Source organism: Miscanthus floridulus, chromosome 7 (assembly GCF_019320115.1).
Source record: "Miscanthus floridulus cultivar M001 chromosome 7, ASM1932011v1, whole genome shotgun sequence".
In the NCBI taxonomy this organism is placed as follows: domain Eukaryota; kingdom Viridiplantae; phylum Streptophyta; class Magnoliopsida; order Poales; family Poaceae; genus Miscanthus; species Miscanthus floridulus.
In genome coordinates this window covers 26,765,450-26,777,827 of record NC_089586.1, presented here as the reverse complement: position 1 = coordinate 26,777,827, position 12,378 = coordinate 26,765,450, and the positions used below count along the sequence as shown (strand labels likewise).

The window sequence follows — 12,378 nt, the reverse complement described above, 5'->3', positions numbered from 1 at the left end:
ACATCTACTCCTTGATTTCTTTTTGGACATGTGACCCCGTTCGCTTCGCCGAAAAAACAAGTCAAAACACTGTTCTGGCTGATTTATCATCAGAGAAAAACATTGTTCCGGCTGAAAAAATAAGCTAAAAAGTATGGATTATAAGACAAATGAATAGGGTCATAGACCAAACTTAGGAAAGTAATTTGGACCATTTTCTTTTTACGGAAAAAGGAAAATTTTGGTCCCGTGTGGTTCATGACTTTGACATTTGCAGCTAAACTACCAAAGTATCATCCTCTGTCCCAAATTATAGTTTGTTTTGGCTTTTCCAAAAATAAATGGGAATGGAGTGAGTAACAATGTTGAAAAATAAAAAGTAACAAGGCGAGAATCAGACGAGGTCATACGCGCACTAGTGGCACCACAGCAACACGTGCCTCTCGTTTCGATTTTCTTTTGTTGGACAACAGCGGGTCACCATGTCGGACAACAGCACGAACAATAATAATCAGGTGGCATGCAGGAGATCGAGGCGCATATACTCTTGACGATGACGATGCCCCTGTCAGGTGCACTGAATCTGATGATGTAACGTGCTCTCCGCAATCTCAAAAGGCCCAAGTCTAACAGACACCAGTGTCTCGCGATAATATTCTCGCCTAGCTAGCTTAGCTATATCCACCATTGATGCAAATGAACACTAAACTCCTCAAAACATCTGATGCACTAGTCAGAAAAGGTACACGTACATGCCGTTTGTACACATAACCAATCAACGGTGTGGCTCATGCAGCTCAATCGTACCCCCACCTCCTGCAAGTCAGGTGGTGCTACATAACAAGTCAGCTACCCCACTCCGGAAGTCCACGGGCCCTGAAGCCTAATTCCCAGCCAGTCGAGCCATCTCGATCTCGTGCTACCGTCTCTCTCACTCAAAACAAGGTAATCCGATCCCAATGGATCACCAGGTGTTGTATACATTTCAATGTTCTAAATCTCTACCACTAAACTACAGCCTTTTTCTATCCTTTTGTTGCCATTTCCCCTTGCTGCGATAGAATCCTATCCATGGCCAAGAAATACGGCCACGTCTTCATGCTCTCCGTATCCTTCTTGCTTTCCTGCCAACGATAGAGAATTACTACTGTCAGACATTACTACGCAATCTGAAATACATGACAGCTATCTTGCTTAATTCTACAGACCGAGCAAAAACAGCCTTCTATACTTGCTTCAATGATTTTATAGGATTCGGAAGAAACTGAATTTATGGCTAACCTCATATTTCTGAACTAACGATGTCCAAAGAGACTTGCATTGTGCCGGCGTATGACTTATTCCTTGGTTCAACATGGTATCAGAAATCTCCTCCCACAGAACCATTCTTCCTTTCACGCTCTGAAATTTCTCATTCATTTCGCCACGCATCTGTATCAAGCTCTTAATTTCCTCAGGTTTCCACTTGTTCTTTTTTGAAGACTTAACTGGAGCAGGAGCTGACTGGATTGATGAGTCCTTACCCATTATGCCAATCATGCCAAGATTTTGTTTGTTCCCCCCATTGACAATCCGTGCAATTTTAACAGCTGTAGGGGATTTGAATGACTCCCAAAAGTGCTCCAATGTTTTAGGCTGATGTAAATCTGAAGAGAAGAATGCTTCACCATTGGAGCTTGTGGTTGCATCATCAGGTGTTGTTCTCACTGCCTCAGGAGGGGTTTCTGTGTGATAAAGCACTGACAGGGTGAGTATCAGACAATGAAAAGCATAGAACAATGCACAGCCATATGAATTAATGAACAACATACAAGTCAATACAAAATGAGACACTTTATGACAGTCTAGGACTATACCTGCCCTGCAGACCAGTCTAAAGTTTCAAGACATGATATGCACCTTATTCAAAGATACTACAGAATTGAGTAATTCATAAGACACAATTTGTTAAGAGTACCTTCAGCATCCACCTCTGGGTTGTCTGGGTGTGTTTTATAACTGCCTTCAAGACTCGTAGCTGGACTCCTGCTCAGATGGCTAGTAGCTGAGGAAGGTCCAAAATTTCCAGATGATTTAGCATCGAGGTGTTCTGGGAAACCTGCCGTGGTGTTCTCCATAGCAACCGCAATGATGTCAGGCCTCTTCCCACTATACTTCCGTACCATTTTCCTCAAGATTTCAGCTACCATCCTCTCCATGTGACTAAGTGGACAATTCACAGGACAGCTTGACAATGCAGCATGAGCTGCTTTGTAGAGTGCGTCCAACAATCTTCCATTATCAAGCCATAGACATCTTGTAGTAATCTTAAATTTTCCTTTCAAACCTGACTGCGCTAAACCATGTTCCTTCTGAGGTCGGAAGATCTCCATGCTGCAAAGGAATAACATGTAAAATGTTTAGGTGCACCAAACAACATGATATATGGTTTTACCATTTTGACTATTACAAAGCTCGACATAAATCACAGTCATTTCACATGAGAGGAGAAATTTTTGCTGAAGATAAACCTAGAAATACTCCAAAACTACCTGACAAAAATAATGCCATCAGATGCAATTCTTAGTCTCTCATCAATGCAGAGATCAGTGGATGTACCAAAAGCCTTATCCCCATCACTAAACATGAGCTGTGATATCATATGTCATGTAAGACATCATAGCTGTTAAAGACAGAAAAAAAATGATCGCATAAAATAAATGGTTCACCTGAAGATCCTCCTTCCCTAATGAAACAAATCCATTGGACAAAACTCTTCTGTTTCTTAGATGTGACACACCAAGCATCTCTCCATTTTTTATTACCTGCAATCATAGTAGCAATCTAAGAACCCAACCAATGCTAACAAATATGAGCTTTGCTGTATTATGGCAATGCAAATAATACTTGGAATTTGCAAAAAAAAAAAAATACAGATCAAACAAGTTTCTTTTGTGAATACTCACTGCTACTATAGCAGAAAGGCCCTACATTTCTTACTGTTTGTTGAAATTCAATAGCCAGTTAGCCACTGCAGACTAAGGAAAAAGAAAGGGCGTACCCAGCCTAGAGAGCTCCCGCTCTGTGCAGGGTCTGGGGAAGGGTGTCAGTGGCAAGCCTTACCCTCGCATGTGCAATGCGAGGAGACCACGACTCGAACCCGGGACCTTCCGGTCACAGGCGGTAAGACTCTACCGCTTGCACCAGGCCCGCCCTTCATATTCTCTCCCTTGGCATACAAATCCAGAGCGCCAAGTTACTGAGATTACTTACAGTTGTGTGCCTTATGCCAGTTGATCTTCCAAGCAATTCATGTTCTTTGAGAAATAGGAGCTCTCCATGAACAGGCAAGAAGTGTTGTGGTTTAACAATCCGAAGAACTTCCTCCTGCAAATAATAAATCAAAGGCCTGTCATCATCTTAAGGCAACATCACAACACCATAAAACAAGGAGAACGAAAATTTACCAGCTCCTCTCGGTAGGCATGCCCAGAGGTATGCAGGCCAGAATCTTTACCCATGATAATTTTTGGGCCAAGATCAGTGAGACGATTCATCATCTTCATTACCCGTGTCTCGTTTCCAGGAATAACCTGAAAAGAAAAGTATATGCAGGACAATAAATTGCAATGCTAACTTCCAAAAGAAAAGCATTTTTTTTTTGCGTAAGGTGGCATTCGCATTCTGGAATGATTATAAAGATTAAGGAAAAAAAGACAGAACTGTTTCCAGATGTTTTTTTTTTCACTAGCATGTTCAGTATCATACATAAAGGGTACTTGCAATGTTTTCCACTTCTAGTACATTTGGTGTCATTTTTTAGGTATTATCTTGACTAAAAGCAAATAATAATTTGTACAAGCCTTCAAATATGAAAATAATTTTCTTCATAATATAAGCAAGTCCAGTTCAATACAGCTGCCAGCATTAAGAGAACCCACTTATGTGAACACATAACCATTAACCGATATAAAACAGGCCTAGATAGCTAACATGTATAACACCTCCCATGTGACTATTCTCAAATATTGTGAAAGCTATAAAGGGCGTACCCAGTGCAGAGAGCTCCCGCTCTGTGCGGGGTCTGTGGCAATCCTTACCCTCGCCTGTGCAATGCGAGGAGACAGCTATCAGGAAAATAAAGTGAAGGATAGATAAGAATACCTTAGCTGAATAAAGAAGGACATCCTCTTTTGATAGTTTAAGAGCATGACTCCCCCCATAAGATGCAAGATTCAGAGCTGCACGTGGTTCTCCCTGGCAAAGTTGAATACAGAGATGCAAGAGGTTTAAGGTGGCTGATGAGAGCATTTGAAAAATTTAGGCCTATAGCATGTATGTCTTACTTGTGAACCCGTAGTGACAACCAAAAGATCTTTAGGGGCATACGCATCCATGTCCTCTGCCTTGACCTGCAGGATGTTTCAACTATGCGATTAGGAAGATGAAATTATGTAACATCATAATATGTAATATCAAAAGATTGCACCGACAGAGAAATCATGTAGCATATCTATGTGTTGACGTCAATTTAAGGTAAACTATAGTAATATCAAAATAACTCAACCATCAAGTCAGACTATTACTCGTAATCATTTAACACACCTAAGCATTTGTACACAACAACTGAGATTGCAATTGTTTCATTATACGTTTACATTAAATAAACTCAAGTCCTCCCAGCAGGAACCCATAGATGGTGCCTGGTAGTAGCAGGATATTTAAACAAAAATTGCTTGCATACATTTTTGCCAGGACATCGAAGGATCTGCTGGCCATTAACAAAGAAGGAACACTGGATGGCTGACAAATGTTAAGGCAAATAGAAAGCTATGCACCTGGATAAATACAATCAAGAATCAAATCAATCAATTACTCTATAAGCTGCCAGACCTGCTGCAATTAGAAGTTAACCGTCTGATATGATTGGCTAAAAGATCTACGGACCCAAATAGAAGCATCAGGTTACTCTACAAGCTGTCAGACTTGATGCAACTAGCACTCAACTATTTGAATGTGATGGGCTAAAAGATCTGCGTACCCAAAGGTAGCAGAACTACTTTTCCACCAGAATTAAATCACCACCTAGAAGGGCAGGCCTGGTGCAGTGGTGAGAGCTGTCTCATTGAGTCACCAGGTCACGGGTTCGAAGCAGCCTCTCCGCAGATTTTGCAGGGGGAAAGGCTTGCCTCGGTTTTTCCCTTCCCCAGACCCCACTCATGTGGGAGCCTCCGGCATTGGGTCTGCCCTTTTATTAAATCACCACCTACCCACGTTAAACTGAAGCAAATAGCACTCAAACACCTTCAGTGAACTCTGACGAGTTTTGTATATATTTTCCTTTATAAAGTATATGATAATGTGTGAGGTAAAGTGGATAGCTGAAGCTAATAAAACTATAGATTATAACAGGATGCAGAAACAAATTATTCTCACAAAGAATGTCAGCATATGTCGATACTAGCATATCAATTGCATGTATCACAAAAGGGGGAAAAAAGGTCCATTAAAAATAATGCGTCATTTGTAACATCACAGTAGCAATAAACACAAAGAACATTTAACTAATCTAATAAAGTTGCTGCATACCAAGGTTGATGGATCCAGTGGTGCCTTTCCATCCTTGAAAGCAGCTTCAAGGTATGTCCTGAGTGACATTCCAACAAACACCTGTTCTAGCCCACCAAAACTACAAACTAGTTAAAACATCATCAAAATTGAACATAGTAAAGTAACACTCTGTCGAATTAAAATTTCAAAATATTTACCATTTTTCGACCAGTTAAATCTGCAGCAGCTTTGATGCTCCCAATTCGATGTATGTTCGAGGCAAATTGTGTCGTAATTACTCTTCCTTTTGCTTCCGAAATATGTCGCAACAATGAACCAGCAACAACAGATTCACTGATTGATCTTCCAGGGGATAGAACATTTGTTGAGTCACTCATCATCTTGTATTGAAGGGAGGAAAAAGAGGGAAAAGAAAGAAGCAATGTCAGGAACATATCAACAAAGAGCTGCTCATACTAGTATAGGTCAGACCTAGGTGAACACTTCATTAGTCTATTGATATTGCACAACTATTCCTAATCTTTTAATATGTTCATACTTCATAGCTGCATGAGTGCATCTTTGAAGCCAGACAACATGTGTGCAAGCAAAGTCAATGACCTTCATTCTAGAAACAGAAGTAACCCATATGCACAAGATACTGGAATACTGGATCGACTTACAAGAGTAACACCTTCTTTGGAGAGCTCCTCCAATGCTTGGCGGTCAAAATTTTTTCCATCCACTGGTGATTCATCAATCTACAAGAGAAAATAATAAAGTTATACAAAATAGTCAAAAGTATATAAAATCTAGTATACACTTATTGCTGATCTTACTTACTTTCCAGTCACCAGTATGGAAAATTATGCCATCACCACAACGAAGCACTAAGCCACAACAGTCAGGAATTGAATGAGTTACACGGATGGGTTCGACTTCAAAAGGTCCAGCCTGAAATCTCTTTTTAATTCTTAAAACCTTAAGCCTGGACGAGAGGAAGATCCCAAACTCCTTCAAACGCTTCTTGATTAGCTGTCCAATTATCAATAATGCATTTCAAAATTCTGAAGATCTATTTTTTTTTTATGCAGGTTGTTCAACAGTGCAAAATGGCAATGATGTGACTAGCAATCAAAACAATTTTCAGTGTTACCTCCATGGTGAAAGATGATGCAAAAATCGGTGTTGTTGAATCGAGTGCTGGAATGACCTATTAACAGTAAAAATGTTTGAAGGGAAATAAGAGCTTATGATAATTCCAAATACAGATAGAAATTCAGTGCCATAGATTACAAAGATCTGCATAATATCCAGATATCACATTCTCTGCAAAAAAATATATCCAGATACCATGTCAAGTACTTCCATATTGAGATAGGAATTCTAGAAACATCAGCGGACATATAAAGAAGACCTTGTCACGCAGGTTGAGAAAACCCCCAAACCCTGCCCCACCCATACACAGCAGCACCGTAGTCCATGTGAGAACGACCACAACCCGGACCGGGCCTTAGACCTGCGCTTTGGCGTGGACAGACGAGGGGAGTTTTTTTAACCTCAGCCTGAAATTCACTCCCACGGGGAGTTGAACCTAGGACCTGAGGAGTGCTACTAGAGCCACATAACCAACCTAGCTTAAATAGGACAAGCCCTGTCCAAAGTGACCTAAACAACATTGTACATGCCACATAAAGATTATGGAAATCAATAAACAAAACAGTATCACTTCAGATGCCAGATATGTCCTCAAATTTAGATAATTCACAATGAATAAATTCAGAAGCTATGTCTGCTTTGGCCTATTTTCTAGAGAACTGCAACTCTTTATGATTTATTTTGCAGAGATACACCTTCAATTACACTAGGTATTGTTCTCACAATAATTGCATCACATGTTATCCATCTGATATTGCAGCCCTACCTGTCAACTGTCATACAACACTCCCCCAACCCTACCGCTTTATGTCAAAGGAAACAGATGCATTGGCATGGTCCCATACGTCTTACGAAGCACCTCTCCTTGCTTAGTTGAAACGGGACCATGGTCTATGACAAGCAGGTGCAGGATTTTCAGAACTGTTGGCCGTGACAGAATTTTAGCCTTGTAACAATGATGCTCAGTGTGGCAGTAGCTCAACACAAAGAAGTTGACCGGCACTAGAAGCTATAGTTCTTTTGATGAATCAAAATAATCCATTATCCATTAATTTATAAGTGAATCTTGTTCTGCCTTTAAAGCAGAGGTAATTGTGAAGAAACCTCTTTCTACATCGTGGTTATACAAGACAATGACTATTTCCTACACATTAGAAGATCTTGCTAATCAAATCATTATGGCACATCACTTCTGTTTGTGTTTTGTGTGGGACATGTCCGGCAATGCCAAGGTTTGGTGCCTTCATGGTTATACAAGATAATGACTATTTCCTACCAATTAGAAAATCTTGCTTATCAAATCATTGCGGTGCATTACTTCTGTTTGCGTCTTGGGTGGGATATCTCCGGCAATGCCAAGGTTTGGTGCCCAGCGGGAGCAAAATGGTTGAGAGTTCTATGGCTGTAGGTTGGATCTTTCAGTTGAGGCCATTCTCATTTCTATTCATGGCACCTATGTCCAAAGAGAAACTAGGGTGCTCCTTTTTCTTTGCGCATGTGTTCGTTGTACTCGAACCATTTTACTCCTTAATACAATGACGCAGAGCTCTCCTACAGATTCGAGAAAGAAAAAAGTATTCATGTTTACAAACAATATAAAGGTGGCATTGCATTGATGGTGCATTTTGTTGGATTCAACTGACATTGATCTGATTCTGAGTTTCTTAACCCATGCTATTAGGGGAAAATGAAGTCTGCTACTGGGTATAATGGATTATTCACTGCCACATCATGCGATATCACAAATAACTCAGCTGGCAACTTTATAATGTTGATCGTTGATGACAAACAAAGGGGAAATCTAGACTACCTAGCATTGTACGAAAGCAAGAATTTGGATGTTTCCTACTACCTTTGTTCAAAAATATATTCCATTTAGGATATTAGCACAATATCTAATAATCACATTTGGCCTTTTTTTATACTTGTATATTAGTAGAACTTCTGTAACGTATAATAGCATGAGAGCATTTTTTATAACAAATATATAGTATTACTAATTTACTACTATGCCTAAACTACAATTTTTGTGGGGACACCGGTCCACATATTTTTTTTCGTAGAGACCAATTTAGGAATAAAGAGAGAATTTTACAGTAGTCCATGTTCTAGATTAGTATCATCATAAAATGATCTGGACCACTACATATCATGAATTATGTACTACAACATTTCAAACCCCAAAAAAAAAGAATATCCATCCAATGTTTCTGTAAATTACACTAAAATTCAACAAAGGGACAAGCAGGTAACAAATTAACTAGCCTGTACACAAAACATCTAACTTTCAAACAAGTACAACAAATTCTCCTTTCTGCTGTTTAGACTGTAGAAGGAGCTGTGACTCAACAAAGGGTTGTTGGTTTGCATGTGAATAAAGTAGCAAAGTGTGTAGCAGATCAAAGCCAAGCAAACATGATGAATTGGAATGGTTTACTCAAGAAGCAGGAGAATTATTTACCCAAGGCAATGCACCGATGTGATCTTCATGGCCGTGCGTGATGATAACTGCTTCAATTTTGTGGCTCCATTTCTTGATGAACGTGGTGTCTGGGATAATCTTTTGCACACCAAACTCATCATAACTGACACATTTTTAAACAGACTCCAATTCAGTGAAAAAAACAGCATTCATGCTAAGGAAAATTTATACAGAATACATCTATAATGTGCAGAAAATGCTGAGTCCTTATGTGGCAGAGGCTCATTCACATGACTTTCTATTATACAGGAACTTTACTAGAGACTAAGCGCAGAACTGCAGAAAAATGCTAATTAGTTATCCAGCAGCATGATACAATAGAAATGATTATTTATTGAATTTTTTGACAATTTTTTCACACATGTGGGCTTCAGGAAGGAAAAAAACGTAAGCTGTTACACACACATAATTATATGCGAAAGGCATTAAAAATAATGGGAGCTGAACTGTAGTGTAAGCAGGAGAGAGATATTGTTTCTACGTACTCTGGGAACATAACCCCAGCATCAATCAAGATATATCGGTCATAATTCCCCACAAGCATGCAATTCATGCCGATTTCCCCAAGACCACCAATAGGGAAGACTCGCAGAGGTGGACCATCGGCCCCTTCATACAACTGCTCCATCTTTCGCTTGACCGAATCTTCCAAGCTCTTGGTGGCACCCTCAGTTTTCCTCAGCCTTCTTCGGGGTGTTCTAGATTCCTGGGGCCCTGCACACATCAGTAGAGAGTTCCCTTGAGCACAATAAAGTATGCATTTGCATATTACATAGGCAACCGTTTGATTCCCTATATCACATTACAACCAAAATATCCTGTTGAAGAAATGGAACCGAGATGCTTTGCAAAGTAAAATGGTGACTTTAAAAAGCAGTTACGCGTGGACACAACATTTAACTGAATCCTAATTAGCCTTTTGAAATTGAACGGGTACTGGCAGCAGCCGTGCGTACCTTTCCCTGAGGAGGACGGGGTCGCGACGGCGCAGCACGAGATGGAAACGGCGGCGGATGAGGAGGCGGAGGCAGCGCGGCGGCGGGCGACGCCGCAGGGGCAGAGAGACGAGAGTGAGGCGAGCGCCACCATGGCGGCGGCGGCGGCGGGACGCTCGAGTCGCTCGCTCGGGCCCGTCCGTCCAACGCCCAGGATAAGGAAGGCGGTGGCACTGGCTGTAATTTTCACCGAAACAAATCAAAGGGTTGCTGTGCGAGAAGGAAAAGAGAACGGTTTCTGCTTGGATTCTCTGTCCGACAGATGGCGTTCGAGATTTGGATTGGGCAAGGGCGGCAGCTTGGCCCAAAATATCTCTTTTATCCACTTTTTTACAAGATTTTTCTTTTCGGCTCTACGCTAATTGTACAGTACTAAGAAAAACTTAAGCCATTTATGAATATATTGATTTTTTTCTGCATCATTTCTCATATTTTACCTCATTCGTTTATAGATGAAAATATATAGTGTGTGCTTTCGGTCAAACGGTTGAAAACACCGGATTAGTAGTCTTCGTCAACCATGTAAAATGTAAAGATTATTATAATCAATTTGGTATTGAAAATACAGAATTTACAAAAACAAATCTCCCAATATATATAGATTAAGCTCTATTTTTCCTAAGGATGTATTAAGCTTTTACTTGACTTTGAACCTTTTCATTCTCACGTGTCCTAATAGAGATTGAGGTCAATTGAGAAGACTTGTATATCTTAGTATGGAATGAAGCCTAAATCCATATCCGCATCAAAATGGGTATGGTATGGACAAAAATTGTAGGACATAGGTATAGCCACATGTCTCCAATAGTGATCATATTGTACTCCAACTCCAAGTATCTCTTTCCTATTAGCTTGATCCTTATCTGTCGATGTTTTACCACCGATAGCCTACCATGGGGGTATCTAGGGTAGTATGTTCGGGCTTCAGCGCATATAGAACTCGACGGTAAACGCAAGAGACAGTCGATTTATCCTGGTTCGGACCCTCGATCGTTGATCGAGTAATAGCCCTACGTCCAGTCGGCGTTAGCCTTTGCGTTGGATTGATTGTAAAGTGTTGTGTTGCTAAAAATCTCCGTCCCTAGGATCTCTGCCCTCCTTTATATAGTCAGGAGGTTAGAATCCTAATCGGTTTACAATGAGAGTTCCTAGTAGGATTACAGAATAATACTACTACTAATAAGATTACAGGGGAAGAATCCTAGTTAGACTAGATCTTCTCCCTTCCTTGCGGGATATCCCGTGGGTCTCGCACCGACAAGCCCCTGAGCACTTCATGGTTGAGTTTTGGAAGCCTCGTCTTGTTCCTTCAAGTCTTGTCGAGCAGGAACAAGCGTCGTCCGAGTGCTTTCTTGAGCGAAACCGTGTAGCGCTTCGTGAGATCTTCGCGTGGTGTGTACCTTTTTGAAGAAAAAAGTACTCCCATTTGGATGTAGCCCCCGAGCCTCTTGCTGTTTGACACAAAGAGCTTGAGGGTCTTTTCTTGAAATCGCCCTGATTCTTCGTCGAAGGGCTCTCGAGCATATACCCGGGTTCTTTGTCGAAAAGAGCTCGAATATAGCTATGTTCGGGTTCTTTTTGTCATGTGGCCTTGAAGTCGTCTGTCTTGAAGAAGTCTTCTGAGTGATGTGCGCTTTTTTGAAGGAAAAAGTGCACTCACTGAGTGTAGCCCCCGAGCCTCTTGCTATTTGGAAAAAAAAGTTAGAGGGTCTTGAATCTTATGTCGTTTGAAAGGCTATTGTCTTGAAGTAGTCCTCTTGGTGACGTGCGCTTTTTTGAAGGAAAAAGTGCACTCACTGAGTGTAGCCCCCAAGCCTCTTGCTATTTGGAATAAAAAGTTGAAGGGTTTTAAATCCGAGTTGTTCAAAAGAACTGAAAACCTCTCTTGTTGCAGCCCCCGAGCATATATCCGGGTTCTTTTGTAAGGATCAGGTTGTTGCGCTCCTTGTGAGGTAACCCTTCTTTGCTTTATTGTTGATGAGTTCTTTTTTATGGTAATATGATAACTCCGTCGTGGTGTTGGATGGATAAGTCTAAAATCTACCCGTTGAACTGTACCGTTGTGTGGATTTGAGCCGTCCGTCATTTTAGCTACGTCGGTAAATGGACCGTTGCGTCCTCATGCCGTGTTAAAACAGGCCTGGTGGGCCGCATTTTTACTGGTGTAAAATCTATTTAAAGACCTTTGTCTTCCTTTCTTTGATACCCTGCCTTTGCCTTGAAACCTTAGCCTTC

The 12,378-nt window shown here is 40.8% G+C and overlaps 1 protein-coding gene across 2 annotated transcripts; it reads right to left on the bottom strand.

Annotated features, from left to right (window-relative positions):
- Positions 1 to 343: 343 nt before the first annotated feature.
- On the bottom strand, positions 344 to 10,371 carry LOC136466750 (ribonuclease J-like). Of its 2 annotated transcripts, XM_066465251.1 has the most exons (17): positions 10,105 to 10,371; positions 9,634 to 9,862; positions 9,128 to 9,251; positions 6,665 to 6,721; positions 6,352 to 6,543; positions 6,192 to 6,269; positions 5,727 to 5,909; positions 5,548 to 5,628; positions 4,305 to 4,370; positions 4,123 to 4,215; positions 3,426 to 3,551; positions 3,232 to 3,345; positions 2,688 to 2,783; positions 2,511 to 2,608; positions 1,937 to 2,352; positions 1,261 to 1,703; positions 345 to 1,103 (listed from the first exon to the last, which is right to left on the bottom strand). In XM_066465251.1, the coding sequence occupies exons 1-17, from the start codon at positions 10,235 to 10,237 to the stop codon at positions 1,005 to 1,007; spliced, it is 2,628 nt and encodes an 875-aa protein (XP_066321348.1). In that variant the 5' UTR covers positions 10,238 to 10,371; the 3' UTR covers positions 345 to 1,004. The 2 variants fall into 2 exon arrangements, with proteins under 2 accessions (XP_066321349.1, XP_066321348.1); XM_066465252.1 differs by lacking the exon at positions 10,105 to 10,371 and having other exon boundaries at positions 344 to 1,103; positions 9,142 to 9,251; positions 9,634 to 9,804.
- Between the last annotated feature and the right edge of the window lie 2,007 nt (positions 10,372 to 12,378).